The 25,839-nt window shown below is 46.9% G+C and overlaps 1 protein-coding gene across 4 annotated transcripts in view; it reads right to left on the bottom strand.

The window, feature by feature from the left end:
- The window catches only part of SH3PXD2A (SH3 and PX domains 2A), a 264,938-nt gene that overhangs the window by 193,897 nt on the left and 45,202 nt on the right, over positions 1-25,839 (bottom strand). For all 4 annotated transcript variants that reach the window (XM_062000848.1, XM_062000847.1, XM_062000855.1 and 1 more), the window contains exon 2: positions 25,205-25,285. In XM_062000848.1, the coding sequence (XP_061856832.1) occupies positions 25,205-25,285 (81 nt within the window). The remainder of the gene's footprint in view (positions 1-25,204; positions 25,286-25,839) is intronic.

Below are 25,839 nucleotides of genomic sequence, written 5' to 3' on the forward strand. Positions count from 1 at the left end.
AACTGGAAGAAAAGCAAAGGTGCTAACAACAAGGGTCTGAAACTAGTGATGATGGAGTTCACACCCTCAGCAGGAGGGGTTCAGGCCATCTGCAAAGCAGAAAAGGTTGAAAGTCTCTGACTAGATACCAAAAGCTTAGATGAGAAGGGGAGGTAAGATACCAGAATAGAAAAAGGTTATTAATTAAAACCCTGAGGAGCAGCAGCAATTTCCTTTAATTTGGAAGCTGAAAGCCAGCTGTGCTGCTCCCTGACATGCCTGATGGTTACAGGATCATCAGCTATGTTTTATGAACAGTGTGATCTGGAAGAAAGGGAAGTGCTGGAATCAAGTTCAATTCTGTCATCTGCTGGAGTTTTCCCATGGATAAATCTCTCTGGTCCTGTCTCTGCTTTTTCAGCTGCAAAATGTGAGATAGATCTCAGGAAGACGGCAAGAGGTTTGATTAAGTGGCATGAGATTTAATCAAGAGCCATCAAAAGCTCTGAGCCTTACCCTGGAGAGCAGGAGTCAGAAACTGAATTCAGGGGGCCTGTACTCATCTAAAATCAGCTGGACAGAAGCAAATGGAAAAAGTATTATTGGTGGTTTTCAGATATGCTTTTCCTTCCATTTGTGGGCTTGTCTTTCTGTAGCACATTCCAAATCCTCATTAACCAGAGCACCCAAGGGGATCTTTCGCTTAAGGAAGAGGGTTAGCCACCATTTCCAGCAAATGGATTTCATGCTATTAGGTAACATACCAGCATTTAAATGTCAGCAAGTGAAAACAGGCAAGACAGGGCAAAACATGAGACCCACTGCCACAGATTCACCTTCTGTATGGTGATCTAGAGAGGATTACTTCTTCAGTGGTTTGATTTCAGGACAGGTTTCCTGCTAAGGTTAATCAGTGGAGCGTCCGTGACAAAGTGGTAGGACCTGATTTACACCAGCCCAGGACCATACCTGCTGAGATTAATGACAGAAGGACATGCATGATGGGAAGTAAACACGTTGCCCTTGGGGCACATCATGCCACATGACACAGCTGCTGGAGAACTGTCTGTAGGTGTGGGTCACACTGAGCTGCCTCTTACTACTCCCTCTACTTCACCCTCTCATAGGAACAACAAACCAGTTCACTCTCACAAAGACAGCAGGAGGTCTGTCTAACTCCCACTCCTTCAAAATTAGGCAGAACAGAGCTGTTTCTGAGCATAATACCAATTAGCAAAAGACTGAAAAGGGCTTGGAGATCTTTGAGTGAGGGCATGAAACAGACTGAGCACTGCACAGCCCATCTGTTAGCCGTTCACACGTGTAACTGACATCTTACACAGCAGAAGGAGGTGAAACTCCATCTCTTCCGAAACAGTAACCGGTTCCACAATGCAGCAGGAATAATTGTATCAGGCAGCCAGAGGCACTGGCTCTCTCCTGGTGTTACATGATGCCACAGCGTGCAAGAGAAGCGCATTAATTCAATCCCTGAGAAGCAGCAGCAACCGGCTTTCCTTTTATTGGGGGGGGGGGGGGGGGGGGATTAAAGCAAAATCCATCCAGAAAACTGTCTGACATGGCTGACAATTACAGCATGATATGATATGTTCTGAGTTAAATCTAGTGCAACCTGTGAGAAAGTCAAACAAAAGCAGGAAAATGCATATAGAATCAAGAGAACAGGCATTTACAGCACAGTGTAACCCCCAAAGGGAAAATGCCTTTCTCAGGTCTGAAAATTCCCACCAGAAATCTTGGAAATATTACAAATTTCTCAGTATCCAGCTAAAACAGCCAGAGGAAGGGAAGGAGGGGAGCAGAGACTGGGGGTCTTTCCCCAAAACAATCCATCAAACTAGGGAACACTGTTTCCCAGCCAAGCCCTTTGGTATTTTTCATACAGCAACACAGCCTTCTCTAAAGGCTCTGCAGAACGAGCCCAGCATTTGTGGCTAACACACACTAGCAAAACATTCAGAGGTGCTGCTTTGGGATGACAGAAGCACTTGGTGCATCTCTGAAGAGCTCCTCAGAAAGCCCACACTGTCCTTTCACAGAGCAGCTATTGATGTCTCCTGCCAGAAGCATTTTCTTTCCCCGGTGCTAAATTAGACTGACCTCATCTGACTTAACCACACTGGAAGATGCTTGGACAAAGGCTACTTCATACTTCTCCATCAATCCATGGTGATTATACATCCCTCGTTACTCTGGTATCTACAGTGGATTTTCCCTAGGGAGTAAGGCCATAGCACAATGCCTATTTGAGAGAGGCACAGAGAGATGAATTCTGTGGTTATGTGGCACAGCAGGGTCATGCAGAGATGTCAGAGCCACTCTGATGCCATGCCCCATCAGGTCAATTAGCTTCTGAAGAAGGCTCATAATTTCATGATGAGGTGCAAGCATTTTGCCTTTTTTCTGGAGTTGACACATCTAGAGCCAGCCCAGGTGCTCAGACTTCTTGAACTGAGCATGTCCTAAAAGGCTCGCTGCAGGACATAGCAAAAACCCTGTCCAGGCAGAAATGCTGATCTCAACAGAAGAGCATCTTTCCTTACCTCCTACAACTCTTAATCCTTACAAAAATCACAGGCCTCAAAGTGTTCCTTCAGGTTGCATATAAGCAGCAAGACATAAACATGCTTCAGTGACAGGCACTGCGATAATAGCGACAATTGTTCCTGGACGTTAAAAGGAGCAGGACCAAGGTCTCCTGTAACACTGTCCTCCAGAGAGCAACAAACAGAACTACATCTGACAGCACTGTCAGAGCAAAGGTCCCCTTTTTAAATACAATAGCAACACTGAGAGCTTCACTGAAAGACAGCAAAGCACCAAAGTCCTTCCACTAATCACCACTTCCTTCATCACCTGGGAATTAAAAAACATATTTACCTTCCATCCTTCTTTAAATTTCAACCCTTTCAAGCCAAGAACTGAAATACAACATAGCTCCACTGAGCTTTTGGGGTCTATTGATGCATTAACCTTACTGAGCCACCCCAAAGACCTCGCAATGCAAAAACTGCAAGTGCTTAATCCTGCCCAGGAGAGACTGTTTGTGCAGGCAGGAACAGCTCAGTCCAGTGCAAAAGCTGGACTGGTTGGTAGGAGGCTGCAGGGCTTCCAACCCTTTGGTCCTTAGGAAACCCTTGGCAGCAGTGGCAAACACTGCATTTCAGCTGCAAGCAAGGTGCATCCTAAAAGCAGCACAGAGCCATTAGCAGAGGCTGATATTAACTACATAGCTGATGTTAGCAAAAACACACACCAAATATTAAGGTCAGCATGACTTGCAGGTTGGTTTGGTTTTCCCTCAGTCTATTTCATCCAGTGCTCTCAGATTATCCAGTGAACAAAGCTGCTCCACAACATCACAGATTTAGGATGGCATCTTGCAGGGGGAACTGGTTCTTCACTTAAGGGTCTCCTTGTGTGCCAGCATGACTCCTCGTGGGTCTTGCTGGTCCCCCAAAGCAACAGGGGTGTCATGGGCTGGAGAATCTTGTGTTGTGCAATGCTCTCTTCTACCCTTCCTCACTTCTGTCTCATAAAGATGTAAATGCTGATTTTTGGCCAGGACTGGCCAGCTAGACAGACTCCATCTTCACAAACTGATTTAGCTTGATTCAGTGAAAAGCCTGATGCAGGAATGCTCTGAAACCCACTTTATACGTTGGATGGTCATTGACCTTGCACCTGCAGAATACATCCTTAGACTGACTTCTCTGCTACTAACAGTGGTGACCATTGTTTTAACTAAACCAACTTAAAAACACACTCTTAGCTAAATTGGTAGAGTCTTGTGAGCCTGCAAGACTACTCCCCTGCTTACAGTACTATGAGAGAGATGGGGCTTCAGCTCTAAGTGTATGAAACTTAATTCCTCTGTTTTAATAATCTACATCTTCTCTACAGCCTGTTAGCTCTGCTTGATATATTGTCCCCTGGAAACCACAAGTAACTTCAATATTGAAAGCAGAAACAATAGCTCCAAACACAATGGCACATTTTACTTCAGAAACTCCAACTGAAATGGTATCTACTCATCTCCATAGGACACTGCTCACAGCTCTGGGGAGATGGGGGAGGGCGACCGCCCAGCCCAGTACAATGAAGAAACTGTGCCAAGCACAACATAACCACAGGTTTTAACTCCACGCTGGGAGGAGACTCTTTTGTCTTCTTTTCTCCCTCTCTCCCTACCTCCAAACCCCAACATGTTTTGCCTGCATATCTGGTTCCAAACACGTGTGTCTCCTGTCTTTGGGGGGATTTATAAAGGAGTGCAGACAACAAATCCCACTGCCTGAGCGGGCAGACAGAGCTGCACGTGTAACAGATATCTTGCTCCGGGCCTTGAGAGAGGTAAGGAAGCAGCCAACAGGACAGGCAATTTCCAGCTCCCAGCCCCAGCATGGGCCCTTCAGCTCAGGCACTGCCTGGCCTGGGTGACAGCATCTCCCCAGGATGCTCATCTGGCACACTGTGACAGCAAAGGTGTTCGGTGTGTAGGAATGGCCTTGTTACCTGCTTGGGCTTGCAATGGAGGGAGGGAAGGATTTACATGCTAGGGTATATGAACAAACCTTGTGTTGTGTCACTCTGTCCTTATGGGTGCCCATTGCAATGTCATCACACAGATTGGTTTCTCTCTGCATATTTATTTCTAGGCAGAGGGGATAAAGTCCACGGGTATGAAAAAAGCTGTTTTGAGGAGACCTCCCATTACTAGCACAACCACACAACAAAGGCACCTTAGTGGGACACTCAGATCCACACCAGCTGCTTCCAACCACTATCCTGGCATTCAGTGTGGACCCTGTTATCTCTGTAAAAAGAGGGAATTTGGGTAACGTCTGAATCCTTAAAGCCCATGCCCAGAAGAAGGATCCCAGGGGACCCACACATCCACCTTAAAGGACATTGCAGATGGATCAGGCCATGATGCAAGACTGCACTGGAAGGAGGGACCCCACATCCAGTAGGACAAACCTGACCTAGTCCCTTAAGAAGGGAGTCTGAGACTGAAACCTTGTCTTTATAAGTCTGAGGAGCTTTGCTAATTTAATTGAGAGCAAAAGCAAACTCTGGGAAAGTAGACAGCTTTGGAGGGTGGCCACGGCGGCTGGGTGCGTGCTGCTCGGAGCAGGGTGGGCACAGGGAGTGTGGACAGGCCTCCACATTATGCTCCACACGCTCTTGTGTCATGCCAGGATTTTCATTATCTCCCCATCCAGTCCTGGACACGCTGCTCTTGGACCAGATGGTGTTCTGTGTGTTATACCAGCTAATCACATGCAAGATTTGGCAGGGTATTAAAAGCCTTGATGGAGGTCTTTGACAGTGGTAGGGAGTTTGTTTTTTGGTCTTTTTTAATCTCAGTAGCTTTTAAGTGGAGCAGGCACACTGTCAGGAGATACTGTCAGGGCTGTGACTTTTCCAAACTTGCAGATAAGACTGCTACGAGTTGTGAGAGACAAGCAGCACACAGAGGCAGATGCCTGCATCTGGGAAGAGAGGGACTCCTTCCAGCTCCATCCCACCAGGAGTTTTCCAGCCTGTATCCCTGCCTGCTGGCATCTGGAAGACCTGAAGGTGGGACCATTGTCAGTTGCACAAGGTGCAGGAGGCACTTGTTAGGCTGCTGCCTGCCACAGGCAGCTTGGCACTGCCTTGAAAGCCAGAGCTGCTGCGCCCATGCAGGAGATGCCTCTGCCATCCCCATCAGGGCATCAGCTTCCTGAGCTTTAAGCCAAGGGTGGTCACAGAGCTACGTGGGCTGCACACCAGCACCCCTTGCTTCATAGGCAGCTGGCTACATGTTCACCTGGCCAGTGAATACCCATGCCTGCTCTCCTCTGGCAGGTGCTCCTCCAGTGATATGAGGAGAGGCACATCACCAGGGGCTGTTTGTACATCACTGGGCACACACTCTGTCATAAAATGGAAACACAAGTTTTCTCCAGCCTGTCTGGCCACACATGCAATCCACTGCAGCCAGGTGAAGGACATACACTGATTATATGATGCAGGTGTGCTTGGGTGATGCAAGGAAAGGGATCCTGCAGAGAAGAGTCACAACAACTCCTCCCATGCAGCAGCTCCTTCCCAAACATTTCTGAGCAACTTCCTGAGGGGAAGAAGGTGACCTATGAGCTGCTTTCAAGGCCAAGCTGGTGTCCATCCAGGACAAGACCAGTGAGAATGAGGATTTCTATGCCTTTCCATGTCTTGTGGCTAGCTTTAGAAGCTAGATGGGACAGACAGACAGGCCAAACAAGCATAATGGTCATCTTGAATTGACCCTGCTCAGCACTGTGCAGGTATTTAGGGCTATTTGTCATCTTTCCTATGGGTTTGCACTCATCTATCCTGTCCTCCTCCTCATCACATAAAGCCACAATAAAGAGACATCAGAAGGATGCCTGGATTCTGGAAACATCCTTGCAGATGTGTTGGAAAGTCCAAATCCAATCAACAAGCTGCAGGTATCACACAGCTCTCTTCTTCCCTGGGCCTTGGCTCAGGCAGGGAATTAACATTTCACAGCCCCCAAAATAACTTGATGATGCTTTGTCACAGAACACATCCAGGAACATAGTAACTTGCATCAAAGAGATTCAGGCCACATCCAGGCTCTGTAATTCCCGTATGAGCAGCAGCCAAGCTGTCTGATGGCACTGTGGTATGTAGGCCTGGCTACTGGTTTTGTGAGCCCATGTGATTCTGGTGTGCTCTGTAGGGTTATTTACTTGATTAGCCTTCAGTACCTCAGCATTATGGCTGTAAAAGATCATGGCACAACTATTTTAGGGAACTGCCATTTCAGCCACCTGCAGAACCTAGCCCTAAAGCTTCAAATATCCCACAAAAGAAGTGGAGCGGGGAGGAGGTGGGAGAAGGAACGACACATCAATGGCATTCTACCATGAGACACAGGCAACTTCCACATATGTACCCTGCAGAGGGTAAGACAGACTGTTTCAGAGCACAGAATGGCCCATTTTTCGTCAGGAAGCAAGGTACTAGCCCCATCAAAGCACAGCTACTGCTAACCTCCCTTCATTATCAAACAGGGGCAGAGGAGGGCACGGGAGGGCAGCAGCTAGACACCTATGGCCAGCACACACACAAGCACAGTGAGCTGCTCTTTGCCAGCAACCCAGATGCCACGTTATCTCCTTAATTAGGGCTTCCATTGGGGGAAACCTTGGCTCAAGTAACTGAACAAACAAATTTCAGTACCAGACACATGTATACAATCAAATAACTTATTTTTCCCAGCCAGGTGCAAACAATTGTTTCTAGCCCTTCAACTGAGGCTGGTGTTTGTCTCTCCATGAGGTGAGATGCAGGAGAACATCATGCTGGCCAGGAAGGAAGGAAAACCTGAGAGCTACTTAAGAAAAACAGAAACAAAACTCAGAAGAAGTTCTCCCCACTCTAACAGGTGCAGAGATGTGATTATATGTGCTTTAACACATGGGCTTTCAGCACAGCCTGAGCATCACACTGCAGATCTAATGTGGTAAAGGAGGCTTTGAAACCTCACCCCTGCTTTGAACCTTGCAGATCAGTATCACTGTGGAGAAGGATTTAAAGCTGGAGGAAGATGCTCATATTTCGAAAGCGAGCACCAGCAGGTGAAGGGATTGTTCTCCACTACAGGCAGGGAGAACAGCCTGGGCAGGGCAGACCTCGCCTGGATGTGGGACTGAACAGCATTAAACAGCGAAACACAACAGAGGTTTGAAAACAAAACAGATTTCCCTTCTGAGCCATAGAGACACAGGCACCAAGGCAAACCACCAGATAGCTTCACTTGCCCTTCTGTTAAAACTGAGCAGAAGAATACAACTCAAACATCTATGCTTCCAATGACAGATGGGCTGACACTGTAACAGTATCACATCTACTTAAAAGCACCTCTCAAATGTCAAAGGTGGAAAAAAACCTCCACTGAGAAAGAATCTATTTCTAACATCAGATATGAATAGGGGGTTATGAGGCTGATTCTCAGCACAATGCTGACTTGCAGGAGCCCACTAAGTCCAGCAGATATGCAGGTGCCCTATGTGCCTCCAAGCATACAACAACCCAACACAACCACTCGGAAAAGCAAGAGGAAGAGCCAATTTCTGCAAAATCAATGACTTCTAGCTTGCAGAAGGGCCACTTATCCCTACTTTGGCACTTCATGCAAAGGCAATTCCTTCTTCCATGACGTCATTGAATTTTCAGGTACAAATTCCCTTCCCAATGAAGGCTCTTTTACATTTGCCTTCCCAACTTGGATGGCTCCAGGAGCTATTACTGTGTCACTGATAGCAGCAAGCACATAGGGATTGTGTCAGCAATGAATAACTACAAACTAGCTTACATTCTTTACTGAGAGGATGGTCAAACACTGGAACAGGATTCCTAGAGACATGGTTGATGCCCCAAGCCTGTCAGTGTTTAAGAGGCATTTGGGCAGTGTCCTTCAGAGCTGACCAAAAGTTGAAGCTTGCTATTAATTGAGCAGGCAGTTGGACTAGATGATCATCATATCAAGGATCAAGGTCCTTTCCAACTAAAATACTCCATTCTGTTCCAGTACTGAAAGTCTATAGGATAGATACCCAGCAAGATTTTCCATATTTCTGGTGTTCAATGTTATGACAATCTTTTAAGATAAAAATTTTCTGTGAACTTTTACTGTCCTTGGACACAACCCAACATCCGCTGAATTTAAAACTCTACATGAGCCCTAAATGATGAATCCTGAGTTTTCATCGTGACCCCAGTCACCACCGCATCAGGGCATCTGATGGCCATGAACAAATTTATCCTCTCAAAGTCATTGGGAGATGAAAGGTCCTGCAGAACATGGAATTCAAAGTTCAAATCTCCAAAATGCAGCTTTTCTGCTTTAGTCAGGGCAAAGAAAAAAAATAAGTGTTCCTCCTTGCACTCCTTGTGATGCTTTAACCATCCTAAGAAAATAAGACAGAAGGCCAATGCACCTTGTGTGTCTTTAGACTATGAATTACAGCTTGCACCTGTCATGGTTTAGCAAGGAGCAGCTTCTGCTTGGTAACAGGGGGAGGGAGTTGCAGTGAAGACCCCATAAAGAGTTTTTGGACTCTTCTCTGGCTCCTGGGTTCACACCCACCTCCAGCCCGGCTGGGCCAATCTGGCACCTCTGCCATCACTGTTTAGGGACGGGAATTTGAAGTGCTGGCAGGAGGTGTAAGATTGATATAAGATGGAGGTGATCACACGGACCCTACAGTCAGAAAAGGAGGAAGGAAGGAGAAGCAATAGACCAGAGACCCCTCTGCAAGCTGTGGCGAGAATACAAGCTGTACCCCTGCAACCCATGCAGGGCCATGGCAGGACCGAGAGTTACCAGCAGCTCCATGTGAGTGAGCCCGGACGGGCGAGGGACTGTGTGGGGAGATGGCCATGGCCCAGGCCGTGCTGGAGCCTGCGGGCCGCAGAGCAGCCCCACAGAGAGGCAGAGAGGAGTTGCAGCCTTTGGGATAAATGCACATTGGAGCAGCCCGTGCAGGGCTGTGTGTGTGTGAGGTACCCCATGGACGTGCAGGGAGGATGGGTGTGGAGCCCACCTGTCCTGAGGAGGGACAAATGGCAGAAGCTATGGGGAATAGATTGACTGAAGCCCCCACTCCCTGCCCCTCTGAGCCGTTCAGTGGGGGAGGAGGTAAAAACACCAGGATCAGGGCTCTGAGCCCGGGAAGAGGGGAGGGGTGGGGAGGTGTTCTTAAAGGGCTGGTCGGACTCTTCATTGTTGTACCACTCTGTGTTGGTTTATTTTGGTTATGTTTTGGGGTTTTATGGTTCTGCTTTAGTTGATGTTGCATTAAATTATTTTCTGTTTTCTTGCCCAAGCCCAGTAGCCTGCTCTGTTTTGTCCTGAACCTTAAGTGGCAATGAAGCTCTCCCTGTCCTTTGGCAATCCTCAGGTCTTCTGTACTTGAGGCTAATCGTGGTCTTTTGTTCCCTGATGGGCCTAAACCAGGGCAGCACCAAATGCATAAGTATGAGAGATGGCTGTTAAACTTGACACCCCCATGGAGAACAACAGCCCCCAGTGCTGGGGGGCCGGAGCACATGGAAGCTGTGACTGTAACCTTCCCTGCATGAAGCTCTGGCTGCTGATCTCCCAAGGACAGGGGCACAGCCAGCATCCAGCACGAGTGGCTTGATCCTGAAGTCTCACCCCAGTTGTCCCTATCTCACTTCCCTGCATCGGTAAAACACTGACAGCAATATAATGCTTTTATCTCAACAGAGAGCTCCCAAGCTTAACTACTCACAGCAAACAAAGGTGTTATTTCTTTGGATTGATATTCACCAAGGCTCGCAGCTTCTCATGCATTTTCCAGCCCCTAACATCAGAGAGACTCACCTCTGCTCAGAGCTGGTATGTGCTACTGAAACACAAATAAATTAACAGGTCACCACGAGGGAAGGAAAGAGTTAGTTTTCCACCTGAAGACTGACTTACTTGAGAGCCTGACGTATCTGAAATCAATTTTGAAAACTATATTTAAAGGGCTCTCTTTTATAGAGGGATTTTGTTATGATGTGGAAAATTCACAGCTCCTAACATCAAGCCATGGGTGGAGGGAGTCTGGAGTATGAATTAAAAATAATGTGGTTGTTTGCAGAAATTAGCGGCACCGATTTAAATCCACACCCCCCTCCCTCCTCAAATAATCACCCTGTGAACAGAGGTGGTTTATGGAGCCCTCTGGAAAATGTTCCTCATAGCCTCCGTTCCAAACCCGAAATAAAATACATCACATCGCAGCAAATACTTCACCAGGGTGCTGCGCTCTCTCTTCCCAGCCCAGGCTTCCCATTTGTTGCTAATTAAATGAAACAGCAGGTGCTCAGACCACAAACATAGCAGGGCTGCAGAGAGCACAGTGATTAAACTCCCCTGGAATGAATGTCTTCTTGGAGAGCTGCATCTTTCCAGGGACCAGACTTGGAGCAGAATGATGAGATTAGAGGTGAGGGCTGGGTCAGTCTTTGGCTGCAAGCTCCACAATCAGAGAGTGCTTTCGAAGGATGGGTCACTAGAAACATGAGGTTTCTAGGGAAGAGGCTGGCTCCTCTCTGTTTTTCCAAGCCACCTTCCCAGCACCCTTGCTGTGGGGTGCATGCAACATAGGGTGCTCTGCCTCTGAGCTGGAGAAGTCTCCTTTCTCACCCAGTCAAGATCCATCATTCTGACACAGAACAGCCTCCCCCACAACAAGGCAAGTGTGGGCAACTCAGATCTTTAGACAATGAATAGCAACGCAGTTGCTGAGGCAGAAGCCGTCCCAGCCTAACCCTGGGTGAGGCCAGGAAACGGATGCACAACGAGACGGGGTGTCAGAGCTGGCCAGGAAGGTTACCAGCCATGTCTGGACACATGGCATGCCAGGCCACGCTAATAAGTTGTTGCTAGTTGCCATCCAGAACAAATGGGTACAAGCTTGGAGAACAGTTTTGTAAGAGCAGCTTGGGTGTTGGGATGTGTCCTCACACCAAGACTCCTGACACATCCATTTACCTGCTTGCCTCCACACTGGGATCTCATCCACAGGTACTCTGGGGATGCAGCATGGATTGAACCTGCACCATTCCCTTCATATGAAAGAAAATGACCCTTGCTGCCAACCAACACCGCCAGTGAGCCTCATCTCCTGACACCAGAAACAGAGCAAATCCCAAACCATCGTGCCAGTCCCACCATGGTGACTTTCCTTCACATGGGATGGCTTTAATCCCTCAAAGGGCACCAGTGAGAACTAAGGCAAGGGGAGCCTAAAACAGTTACCAACTCTGATAACACGGTATAAGTCTGGAAATAAACTCATCCTTCCCACAAACTCTACTCCTGGAAGCAAGAGTCCGTGAAACCAAGACATAATCCTGAGAAAGAAAAGTACTATTTATATTTCTGCTGAGCAGTTCACTTCTCTTTGGTCACTTTGCTGATGTTTCACTTCTTCACCAAACCCTGTCAGAAACGGCTGGGGACTCAGAGGAGGAGAGTGAATGTGGTCATTAAGGTCTGGCTTAGCTACTGTACGACAACTAAAATTTGGCTCTGTTAAAATGAATCCCAGCTGAAGATCTCAAAGCATTTAAAAACATTAATGAACAAAACTACCCCAGGAGGACTGATTATAGCCCCTGATTTATGGGTGGATATTTCCAGATAGCCTTTCTGCCACACCAGCAGTTCCTCACTCCTTGTTAAAACACCACAGACTCCCAACTCCTAATTACACAAAAAACATCCCCACACTAAGGCAATGAAATGAATTTTGACCTAAGAGTGGAACAGGATTCGACATGGGGTTTCTTTAGAGCCAACAGGCAGGACTCCATAGCCTTAGTGCTCCTGCAGCCCACAGCCTATCCCTGCTCAGCTGTAGACTCCAGGGCTAACCCACACCCAGGATGAACCTGAAACTTTGCAGGGCTTTCTTTACTGCTCCATCTGCCTTCTTCCCAGATGCCAGTGGCAAATTAATCTCTGCTGCCTCCCAAAATATCAAGTGCTAAATCCTACCCTTAGTGCGAGTGAGATCTGTCAGGGACCCGCACCCTCCAACCCTCAGGACAGTAACACAAGAAGCACCACAGATGGTTACAGAGGTTTTTGCAAAGCTACACTGACAGCCACCAAGGCACCAAAGACTTAAAGACAACCTGGACCTGTTACAAGGATGCAGGTGTTTGCCATCTGCCATCCCCAACATATTCTCTTCACCAGAAAGATGCATATGCCAGTTTTTCTCAAGCAGCAGCAACACATCACTGTAGTGACCAGAACAAGCCTGGACTTGGATTTCAAAGCTTCCCAGACTACAGGCAGGTGGAAACATCCCAGCTCACTGGGCTGTCAGGAGCCAGAGATCAGGCAGATAAAAAGAAAAGCCTGCTAAATAATTTTTGTTCCAAGTTGAAAAAGATACACTCCCTGTAAGACAAAACTTCAATCACTAAACTCACCTTAGTCCTTTGAAATTATTTTTTCCCTGTTATCATTTTACTTTGTCCTTTTCTGGTTTGTTTTCTAATTCCTTCCCATTCAGCATTTTCCTCCCTCATGCACTGTTTTTGTGGTTTGTCCTTCACCTCTCAAAACACCTGGGCTGAAGGTAGCAGCTCAGCAAGTCTCACTGCTTTTCTTAACACACCCCTAAAAAAAACAAGTGCACATGGCTCCCATATGAATTCCGTTTGCACAAATGCCACTGAATCGATGGGACTCTGTCCTTGGCTGCACATGTCAGCCTCAGCACTGATGTCTCATGAACAGCTTTGATGGAGAGCTCTGCTCACACTGCAGCTTTACAGAAATCACCTCAAACACGTGGAGATGCTTTTCCGAGCCTCTGCTTAGTCCTTTGCCAGCTTGTTCACAGCTTCTGCCAATCAAGAATCTGTCAGCAACTCACTCTGCTCCAAAGTGTGAACCTGCAACTCCCTGCTCTGCCGGCTTTGAACCATCACGGACCTCAGGGGCACTAGAAGAGCCCATGGCCAAGGACTCACTTGCACCATATTAGGTTAGCTGGAGGATGAACACTGCAGCACCTACCCAGATGAGCTCTCAGGGTTTGGACCTGGGAGTGCTGTGGGTCAGAAACACACCTGGGGCATGCTCCCAGGACATCCTTGTCTCATGCACATACCAAGGGCTTGCCATGCTTCTCCTGTGCATGGGCATGGAAGAGCAAATGCTAACCTAATCATTAAATGAGGTTAACTACAGTTAAACTACAGTTATGGGTGCTTGGACAGGTAAATGCTCAGTGAAGGGTGAAGAGTCACTGGGTTACCCACCACTGCTGTGCCAAAGGATCTGATATGGTGTAAAAGTTCGAGTACTCCCTTTCCTGCATGGATTCCATAGACCAGATCTCTCCTTTAAATGAAAAGCAAAAGGCAAAGAGCAAAGCCCCCAGGCTGGCCAGGTGGTGTTCAAACAGGGCACCCAGAAATGAGTGTGCACAAGACTGTCCCTTCCCCCAGAGCACCAGTATTCTTGCTGTCTGTGTGACTTCACCGCTGATCTGCTCAGTAAAATGGCTTCTCTGTGGGTTTCGTCACCCTGACTGCTCCACTGGAGACTCACCGGTGCTTCCCCTGAAGAAGGGAAAGGGGAAATTGCAAAAGACATTCTGCAGTCAGAATATCTGTGTTTGCACGAGACATGAAACCACTCTGGCTGTGGGAAAGAAGAAGCGTGCTGTGACTCTGGGCAAGCAGGAGGGGAATAAGGCAGAAAACAATCTCCCAACTTCATGATTCGTACACTGGTTCTGCTGTAAAGGTCAGTCATTCAGGTGCTGTGGGGAAGATGCAAACAGCACCCAGCACCCATCAATCAGACAGTGGTGAGGCTGATCAGGAGCCTTTCCTATGGTAGGCAGGACTACACACAGACCACAGAGAGAGACGCCAGCTGATGCTTTTGTTTGTCCTGTAAGCAAACCCTCGTGTAACAGGACCAAAAGCTACAGCCCCTTCCAGACACAGCCTTCCAACATCTGAGTCCGTAGAAGCAGAAAGCCAGGAGGAGCGAGGTGGCTGGGAAAAGAGCCCTGACAGAGCCCTGCATAACCTTTCCACTATGGCTGGGCAATTTTCTATTTGCACTTAAATGCAATAATGTAAATAAACTCCCCGTAACCCTTGCAGGGCTATTTAGGACGTTTGTGAAAACAACCAGCTCCTCTCATCGTGAGCCAAGGGATGCGAACACAACAGGCACTTCTCATCTTGGTCTCCACACACTTAATGAAAGTGAAGGATTGTGCTCCCTGTACAAAAGCAGAATTGTGTTTGAGGCTGGGGGTGTGAACTCCACGCGATTTTCCGGCAGTATAAATAACTGAAAGCTGAGTACGATCAGGGCAAAGCGGTGAAGGGGGTGGAACTGTCATGCCTGAACTTTTTGGGCTCGAGTGCTTCAGGGAAGAAAGGCCACAGAAAAATCCCACCATGGAACTTCATTTTCACACAGAGATTCCAGAAAAAAAAATATACATTAATAGGCTGATCTGGATCTGGAGTAAAAGAAGCAACATGCTAATGAAGTGGCGCTTTGAGAACTCACTGCCTGTGGGAGAGCTGCACCAGAGCCATAGCTTTGCTGGGTCTGGTCCCAAAGTTGAACTGCTCTCCTGTGTTTTATTGTTCCAGCAAACAAAACCTGGAACAGGGTTAACAAACAAGTGGGCTCCTCCCAAGGCTGAGCTGTAAATCCTGCTGTGGAGACTTAATGGGCTATGAGGAGTCCTTCCAACATCACAATAATGGAGATGGAGATGGGATAACATGGGAGGTATATGCTGAGCCTTGACACGCTCAGCTCAATTTTACCACAGTTCTGCATAACCCCTCGTACAACATGCTGTTCAGGGACAAAACCAGGAGGCATGGGCCCAATACCAAAATCTTCCATCACAGTTCAGAATTTTTGGCAATTTCAAGCATGTCTTTTCTAAACATGTGCTTCCCATTAGCACCACAACCTTGCAGGGACTTATGCATCTTGGTGTGTTTAGATTTTTAACAGACAAGCAACCAACAGCTCTGAAATGGGTCTGAATCCTTCTCAGCTGATGTAAGCCTGCCCAGGTCACTTGGGAGAACTTGCTGCTTTTCCGCTCTGTGGCTGTAGCCGGGAGAGCCCTTTCACCTTGCAGGGTCCCCACCATGCTCACAGCCCCTGGGTGGCGTGCAGGTAAAAGAACAACTTACACAAACCAAACCTCTAAAAAGCAAAGGAATAATTACCATCAAATAACCTTTTCACTAATTCCACTGCTTTCTGTGCTTGCTACAGGCCCATAAGTGGAGTTTGATACTGTTGAGGTATTCCTTGAAGGATCTTTGCAGGTTACAAGCTTTTGTAGTTCAAATGGAAGATGCTGAATATCTGACAGTAGGACATAAGCTAACCTTCCTGTTCTCCAGCTCAGTGGCTTTAATCCTTTATAAGTCAGGTTCCCACTCCAGAAAACATGAACTCATCCAGTGGGAAATCTGCTCTCTAGTACAGTTCTGCAGCACTCACTTGAGATTCTTGGGTTGAACAAACCTGCTCGAGTTAAACTCTAAGTAATTCATTAAAAAATGCATATATGTAAAAAGCAGGTAAAGCAATGTCTGTAGGTTCCAAATAATGTCCACAGATAATTTTCCAGTGTTTACCTCCTTCTAAAATATACCATCCCATGAATATGAGAGCATCTGGTGATGTGGCATCAGTTCACAGCTATCAGATTCAAACTGGAGAGAGAAGCTGAACTAGGAACTTGCATCACAGCTGAACTTTCCCAAAGTTTACACAGCTAAGTCACAAGTCTTCAGTCCAGGCTTCTCTGTCATTCTCAAAGTCTACACAGCCTCCAAAAACTCTCCCCACTGGGCTTTTAATAAGCAGTGAGAGTTCATCACTGCTGAGCTCTGCCACTCATTTACTTTCTCAGATTGTGCCTGTAACTCTGCACCCAGGGGAAACTCTGCTCTGGCTGCCCAGGCTCAGAACACTTGCGGGGGACTCCTGACTAGCACACTTCCCATAGCCACTATTTTGGAGATCAGGCCTCCCAGGGGAACTCTGCTTTATGAGCTCTCACTCTGCACCTGAAATTGGAGCCACTTTGTAACTCCACACTCCCCTTTGAATGCCCAAAGGCCTTCCTTCACCAAGTAGAGCTGGCAGTCATCACCAGTCCAGCACAGTCACACACCTCAGGGACAGACTTCACAAGCTCTCCTGGCTGATGAGATTAACAGGGCACTCAGTGTGGGACCCAGGACTTGGCAGACTATGCAAAGCAAAATCCAAACCTTAGAACCATCAGAGGCAGAAGTTTCCAAAGCACTGCCCACCTCAGATCACACATCATCCAGGTGGCTGCACTCTGCAGCTGCACAGCACTTTGGGGAAGCAGCAAGATCAAAAACCCATGTGGGTACCAGCTCTTCTCTTGACAAATAAAATGCATCCCCTGGCCAAAAGCACACAGTTGAGCAATTTACTCCTGCAGGGATCAGAGATACATCTGTGTGCATCCACACACACATTGTCCCTGCACTGATGATACAGGATTAGCAGTAGGACACCATATATAGTTAAAAGGATGCAGAAAAACAAAGTCAACAGACCTCCCAGTCTTTCTAAAAACAACCCAAACCTCTACTCATTTATCTTACTACATATAGAGCTTGAAGCTTAATTAAGCTTTGTTTTACTTTTAGGCTCAGGAGTCTACCTAAGAGCTATAAATTGAACACTAACAAAGATCTGTCAGTGTTGAGTTTCTGCTCAGAGGCTGCAAAAGGAAGGAAATTGGTGGAAAGAGTGAATTCCCTTCAGCAATCAGAGTAGATCACTAATTGCACAGCCCCTCTGGAGCAGCTCAGATTGTTGCAGCACAGCACATAAAGAGAATGAAGGGATGGAGGGGGATCTTCAGAGCAGCCTGACACTTTATGTCATGCTCCTGCAAGACCTTACAAGGGAATTAGCATTTAATTTGGGTCAGATAACACAAAAGCTTCTTGAAGGTGTGATAAAATGTTTCAGTACTACTGATTCCACACACAAGTCATGAACACCATGGAAATTAAGGACTCATCAACATCCAGGAGAGTATCAGCATTCTATGGAACAACACAAACCTAGTGCAAAGACCCCCAATAGCATCCATCACAGTCACTGATGCTATGGTGGGATCCATTACCCTGGCCTCATGCAGCAAGGGAACGGAGAAGGGCACAAGTCTCAGAGATGAAGCTTCCAGAGATTCCTGTCCCACAGTAAGGTCAGGGCAACTACACAATCACATCCCCAAAACCTCACTGCCACTTTGTCCAGAAGGTATAGGACTGCTGTGAGCATTCCTGATATTGCAATAGTGAAAGATTAAGATGGTACTACAGGGCATCAGCAGGAGAATTCCCTCTCACCCATGGCAGCACCAAGAGAAAATAAATCCCATAATCCTTTGGTGGCAAAATCAGTTCACTGTCCCTACAGAGGGGCATCTCTACTGAATCTTCAGACCATCGAGATGGGGTAACATGGATATTAATCACCTCTGCTCTGCCTTGTTGCCGCCACACCCTGAGGAGCTGGCTGAGCCATCTCATCACTTTCTAATCTCTCTCCATGTTTTGGCCAGACCTGCACAAGGGGCAGGCTGGGGAGCAAATTAAATTGGTGCTGAGCAGCAAAGATTGCCCCATGCTCACTATGCAGAAGATTCCCATGCTGTGGTGCACAGGCAACATGCAAGTGTCAGTTTCATGTCTCAACATCACTTTGTGCAGCAGCACAAAGGGGAGAGGTCCCAGAGGCTGGGTCCCTTTCCCCACTGCAGGTTATTTGCCACATTCATTGAATGTAGCTTCTATTGTAGCTTGGCAGGCATTGTGCCATTTCCCCATCATGGCCCTCATCTTTGTCTGACGTGTAAAGTCTCTTTAGAAACAAATACTGGAAGCAGAGCAGATTGTTTTGTCAAGCAAACATTTAAATAATGATGGAAATAAGATTTATAAACAATTTCATTTATTCATTAAAGACAAAGATACTGACCCAAGCCAACTGGTATTCTAAGGCCCTGACTGACTGCTAGAAGGAAAAATGGTATTTAAATAGCTGTTAAATCAGCTGAGATGATCATTCCCAGTTCAATAACCTCATCAGCTATTCATTTTTTTTTCCAGAGGCATCTTAATTCCTCCAGCAAGCCCTGTTACTTCCAGGATTGCCACTGGGCTATTTTTCTGAGGGCAGGCATCAGAGGGTCTCTGCTAATAAGAGCCAAGTCTTACAAGCATGTTTGCATGAGGAGCTCCAGCATAGTTGCTAAACTGTGAGTGGCACAGCCAGTCCTCACAGCTGGTGGCTCAGGGATCCTCCTGGAAATCTTGTTTTCTGCATCACCTACAAACCTGCAAACTGCCCAGGATAGCAGCAGCAGACAATTGGCCCATGTTTACTCAGAAGAAAGAATGAGCCATTTCTCCCCAAGAAGCCAGCACTGACCCTTGGGAACAAACATGTTGTCAGAGCCATGTTTGGATTTCCTCTGAATTTTCCCAGGCTTGTTTCAGTTTCAGTCCTGCTCTTAAGGAAGCTGTTTTCAAACCAAACTCTTCATCCCAACTTCTGGAATAACTGCACCCCCACAGCCCTGTGACTATTAGGGATGGGTCTGAAGACAAGTCCTGGGTCTAAACATCACAGGTCAGGTAAGAAGACAGGCCTCTGGTCTGGAGAAGGATTTCACAGGAGCTCTCAGTAGAGCCAGGATGCTGAGGGCCAGCATGCTGCACCAAAGGAATGGGTGCAAGAGGAACTTGATCCTTGCAACCCAAACCATCCTGGCCAAGCACAGCAAAGGGAGGCAAATGCTTTAACTGCAGAGCTCAGATACCCTACTGTCAACACAGCCCAGTGGGAGCAATGCCAGCAAGTAAAATCTTCCTTCTCTTCCCCTTTGCCTTATGCTTCACTGTGCACTGGCACCACAGCTTGATGCAGCAACCCTTTGTCATACTGTTCCTCCCCACCTCCTCCCCTGCCCTATTCAACACAACCTTCTCCTCCAGCTCTCATGCTCATTTCCACAGGCACTCTCAGACATGCACACATGGCCCACAGAAGCACTCCTTCAGCTTGTCAGAGGTTGGGAATCTTTTTGACACAAGCCTCCCACACAGCGAGAGGGGCAAGCTGCATCAAGTGTGGAGCCACAGCAACAGCCCTCCTTCCCTTCCCACAGTGCCAGCAGCCGCATGCAGGGTGGCACCTATAGAAGAGAGCATCACGCCCTGCAGGGTGACGTTGGCAGTGACTCTACTCATCCTGATAAAACAGCCTGGCAGCTGGAAGGTTGGGAGTTCCCATGTACCAGTACAGGAACACACTTGCCCCATTACAATCTTACCTGTGCTCTTCACCCCTGATAAATTCAGCACATGCTTGAGCTTGTTCATTCACTGCTCCTGCAGAGCTAAAAGCATGAATGTTGCAACATGAAATAATATAGGTCCTATAAAAACAGTCATTACTGAGTTAGACTGCATTGGACCACCAGATTTAGGACTGTAGGTCTCCACTTGGGCAATTAACCCAAATGAATTGAATGAATATACACGGTTCCACCAGAATCATGTTACACACCTATTCTGTAGGCATCTCACACTGATTCCCTCTCTGCTCTGCCCCAAAAAGCCTGCACTCCAAAGCCACCAGGCCCTACTTCAAATTATAGTGACCCAGTGACATACAAGGTGCTCAGGCACGTGGCATAGTTACAAACCACCTCACTGGAAAAGAGAGTGGACATTACACTATTTGATACAGTTTGGGGTAGTGGAGAAAGGGACATCTGTACAGAAGAGCACGTAACAGAAGAACAATCAATAGCAACAGCATTTGGATGAACTCTGGTCTGGGTAAGAAAAGCTGAGCTACAGACTGTAATTGTTGGGTTTTGTAGCACCATTTTTGTTTAATGTCCTCTTCAATGCTCAGTTACTCCATTATAGCACTATAAACAATCAGGATAACCCTGGCAATAACAAATGAAGCTCTTGATGTTTTATCATCAGCCGGGAAACAACTTACATCTCTTTCCACTCTAATAAAATCCTTGATATTCTTTATTTTTGTAAATGTTCTAATTGCCTGCTAGTGAGTTCCTCTTTCTGCACCACTTTGAAGAAAACCTGCTTAGATCAGCAGACCGCATCAGGCAGATAATTTTTTGCTAACTGACACACAAAACAAATGCTTGAACAGAGCCTTGTTTATTTGCCTTTTCAAAATTGTGACATTTCAGATGTCTCCTTGCAGCCAAAATGTCTGTGTGGGTCACTGTGCAGAGAGATGGCAATCTGCCTACCTAACATTCCTGCTGTGGCTCCACTGGGACGCCATCAGGTCCTTTGCCTCTCACATGGCTACAAGCACAACGTGGGATTATGGCACACTGCTAAAGTCAGCTGCTATGTTTTTGCTTCAGAGAAAGCTGCACCTCACTATTCTGAGAGAGGATCTTCTGTACTGAGACCCAGCCATCCTTGTGGCAGCAACAGAGGCTGGTATCTGAACATAAGGTTTGTTTCATCTGCTGAGGCTTTGGTCCTGTTCACGCTCTGACTCCAGGCACTGAGAGTAACACAGGCATGAAATCAGACCAGAACATTTGGAGTCACTGGATAAAATGCAGAGGATGATCTGCTAGTGATTCAAGCTGACACTAAGCAGTGATGCTTGGTCATATTTTCCCTGCTCACTTTGCTGGTGAGAGAGTTTCTCAGCAGCAAGGGGCAGCACCCAACCAGGATCACAGTTTCTATAGAAAGTCCAAGGTGGTACTGAGCAACTGGAAAGGTGATACAGGGAGTGAGGAAAGAGTCACCCTTCAGACTTGCAAACTTTGCTGTTTTCCAGTCTAGCATGGCCACCACAAGGGTGAGTTGGCTGCATCCCTCACACTTTTCCACCTTATGCTTTGGGTAATTTTTGATGCACAGAGTCATCTGCAAATCCCCATCCCACTACCGGTCTCCAAAAGCATGTTCCAACAAGAAAGATGTGGGCCTTACATCTGTAGATGTCTCTTGCTGAAGAGTAGAAATGCCAGGAGTTATTCCTGCTATCCCAATAAAATAGTGTCCTTTTTCAGCTCCTTTGGGGACAACAGCATTACTGAACTACCAGAGCTCAGGACAAGATTCTGCCACCAGCAAATCCATCTGCAGTGATGGGAGACCTCAAACAGCACCCAGGGAATGTGTCTTGGTGAGTTACCAGCTTGTCCTGAGGGTCAGCACTGCCTAGAGGTGCTGTTCACATCACTCTCAGAGTGATGGGCACCTCACACTCCCCCATTCTGCACTGTGGGCAAGCTCACAAGAAAGCAGCACTTAAACTATTACATTAGGAGGTGGCTTTGACCCTGCATGGTGCTCAGGTGCAAATAGCTCCCTAGAGTGAAAGACAACAGATAATTGGACTTGACAAGCAATTTATCGTAATGCTTTCATCTAGGCAGAGTTCATTCAATCCTTTCAAACCTATTTACTGAAACACTGGCATCCACGTGTATTCTGCTGCCATCATTTGACCCACACTCAGCAGCAGATGTGACTTGGTTGCACAACTGAACGATGCAGCAATGCCCTGATTTAATTTAAGCCCATATTTATAGCTCTCTAGCCCTCACTGAAGCAGCACAGGGCTGGCACTTGGCTTGTTATGTTGGTGTCTGTTTCTGTACTTCTCACACCTCCACGAGGCAAACTTCACGTTCCAAATTCCACAGTATGCCCAGTCTCAATGCCCTAGTACTCATCTTGAAAACAACCTGACTCCCAATTCAAGCATATGCACTGCTGAAATACCACAATCAAACACTTTTGAGATTTGGATCCTTGGGACAGAGCAGCCTCTTACTGCCTGCAGTACCTAAGAAGATTTGCTAGGAAGTGTTTCAAAAACCCTGCTATCTAGTAATGTGAGGGCTCTCAAAACCACTGAGCTGCTTCCCACAGAGACAGTGGTTCAGAGAAGGGTGAGCTCTTTTTAAAGAAACACAAAATTGCAGTAGTGAGATTCATTATCTGTATTCCTCCCTCCTTGCCCCTGGCAGCCCCCTGGGTTTCCCCATGGGTCCTATCCAGTGTCACTATCAACATCAGGCATTGCAGCCCTGATTAAGTCATTACAAATCAGCCTTTGTTCTTCCACTACCAGTCAAAAGCAAACAAGGCACATGCAAGCTTAGGAAGGCCTGAAGTGCAGCTCTGTCGTGTATGTGGGACTGAGGAGCTGGCAGAGACCTGCAGATTCCAGCTGGTTTGGACACAAGTGGTGCCCATGGACGGGCATTACTCACTGTTTGCTTGATTTTCATCTGGAAGGGCCATATGGAGATAACAAGGGACATTATACAAGTAGATGATTATGGTAAGGCCACATTACCGTGCATAGTATCAGGTCACAAAACCCAGGTCCAATTAGTGCTAGGTTAGAAGTTCAAGCTTCCACCAAAGATATGGAAAATACAGGTTATCTCCTTACTTGGAGCAGATTAACTACTGACTAAGATGGGTCTCCCAAAATGCAAGAGTTTCCTCAAGTGTCCTAACTTTTCATTTGCTTTTCCAACTCCCTTCATTAGAGTTGTAAATGTAAGTTGCAACTCAAGACTCAAAGCACATCTCCCTTGCCTCACACAGGAGATGTTCAAGCAGCTTCAAACTCAACTCCCTCAAAAAAAAATAGAAAGAAAAAACAAAAAATCACCTAACACCTCTGGGAGTCTAAAAGCACATTAAGGCAGCCTGAGCACATGGGGCCTTGATCCCATCTTACAGCTGAGAAACCGAGGCACAGACTGCCATGGTGACGTGCTTACAGAGCCACGACAAGCCTGTGGAAACCCCAGGTGAAGACCTCATATTTGGTAACTCTGTGTCTCATGCTGCAAGAGCTAAAGAGGCTACCGCAGAGGGCTGTTACTGCTCTCGCCGTGGTGGCCCTGACACAGATCCCTGGGAGGGAAAAGGGTTAAGGAAGGGAATTTTGTTACTTTCTTGTCGTATTCTCTCGTGGGGGGAGACGCGTTGTGCAAGCGAGAGTTTTCCACTGGCGCTAGGCCCCCTTGCACTTATCAATGGGACCTTTCAGGACTCACTCCCTGATTGAGACATTTCCCGTCCCACACACTAACTCCATTGATAACTCCATGCTTGATGGGAACTTTTCAAACCTACCAGGAAAGGCCAGGAGACCCTGAAGAACATACACATGAAAACAGAACCGAGGCAAAAAGAAAAAGAAGAGAGAAAGAAACAGTTTTGGCCAAGATCCACGTGTTGACAACAAATGTTTGTGATTACAGTGCTGTGCATCTTTGGCAGGTACATCAGGCACAGAGAAGCCACCGACATACTCTTCACAGCAGTGGGACTGGCCAGTCTGGCACTTCAGTCAAGTAAGAAATGGAAGGGGGCATAAGAAGCAGCTTAAGAGCATCCTTTTGTCTTCTGGCCACAGAGCAAGCACAGAAATCAGGACTGGGCAGAGAAATGGTCCTGTTTTCCACCAGAAAAGCCAGGGGGCCATAATCTACATGGCTTGCGAAACAGTGTGAGACTTCAGATGTCCAAGTACCAGAAATAACACGTAGAGAGGAGTAATGATGAAACTGGAACTCTTGAAGACAGACCAGATTACCAAGGAAGGAAGCCCTTTTTTCCTAATCTATCATGCCCAAAAGAATCCATGTTATTTCCCAGGACAAAGCCTTGTACTCACTTGATATTTTAACCACAGTTGATCTCCAAACCCAAGCTCCAGCCAAAAATCAACATTTCCCCTAAGTTCAGGAGATTGTCAAACCACAGCTTTTGTTCTCACCCCAGGCAATTACAGTTTTGCTGCTCACGGAGGTACAAGGGTACAAAGGTTATCAATGGACCTGGATTGCTGCTAAATAAGACACCAGCCAGAAAGCTCTCCCTACAGGAGCAGGTGTCTGGCAGTCATACCAGAAACGAAGTAGCTGATGCCCACAGTGAAACTTTGTGATTTAGACTTTTCCCATTCCCTAGCTTCAGAGTTTGGTGAGCAGCTATCCAGCAAGAAAGCTTTCGATGAAATCTAAATATACAGGCCCAGAATACAGCAAAGACACTGTACAAAACAGCAGGAGCCAGGACGCAGCTGGCTGGGGAGATCGTTGGAAGGAGAGTCTGGAAGGTTTCCACTGCCATCTCCGTTACTGAACTGCTGTGGGAGTGTGCAAAAGCTCTGTTGTTTTCATCAGCAATTTGGGTAAGCAGTTTCTAGGGGCCCAAAATGTAGCTCTTTTTCTGTTCTAAGTGCATCTGAAGTATTTAAAATTAGATCCCCTCTTCAATAGGAACCATTCATGAAAATGTCAGCTTTAAACATCTCCACAATGCAAATTACTCACTGTGAGCATACCACACCCACTTATCTTATACCCTACAAGGACAGAGTCTCAAAAGTTGCAAGATCATGACATGTAACAGACCAAACAATCACAAAGTCTTATTTAAAGACACTATTAACACATTGGGAAACACAACCAGAAGCTTGAGTAGAAATAGTATTTTATGCCAGACAAGACAGACTTACCTGCAGGTCAAAGAACTTGCTGTATCTCCGGTAGATGATCTGGGAAGTCAGGTCAGACCATGTTACGTTGATGATATAGACCTGTTCAGGGAAAACACATGTCAGTGTGGGCCATCAAGTACAGGAAAAATAAAGGCTAAGCAGTCAGCATCAGTTACTTACACTCCTCACTGGCTGCTCCTGCTCACGATGAGGAATATAGCCTTGGGTGCAAGACTAGCTTAAATTAAAGCCATTGCCCTGTTGCAGCCTCTAGCAGAGCTGTCAGGAGAGCAGGTCAGGTTCTCCTACCTTACTCATCATCAGCTACCACTGATTTTTATCTCCCTGACATTCAAGCTTAATTGAATGATGGCACATTTTCTGGTGCTTGGGTAGCACACCCTGCCCTCTGCTCCTGCCTGTTTGGATGGTCCCAGGGTTTCTTGCAGGCATGACTAGGGATGCTACTCCACTCCTGAAGTAACAACACACTATAGGCTGCTATCTCCAACCTCACTCTCCAGGTTTTCTTTATATATGGAGATGTGACCACTGCCCTTCCTGGGGAACTCAGAGGGGTTGTGGGATTACAGCTGTGCAACACAGCTGCTTACACACACCCATACACCAGTGGCAGCAGCTCAACCCCAAAG

Source organism: Colius striatus, chromosome 8 (assembly GCF_028858725.1).
Source record: "Colius striatus isolate bColStr4 chromosome 8, bColStr4.1.hap1, whole genome shotgun sequence".
NCBI classification, from domain to species: domain Eukaryota; kingdom Metazoa; phylum Chordata; class Aves; order Coliiformes; family Coliidae; genus Colius; species Colius striatus.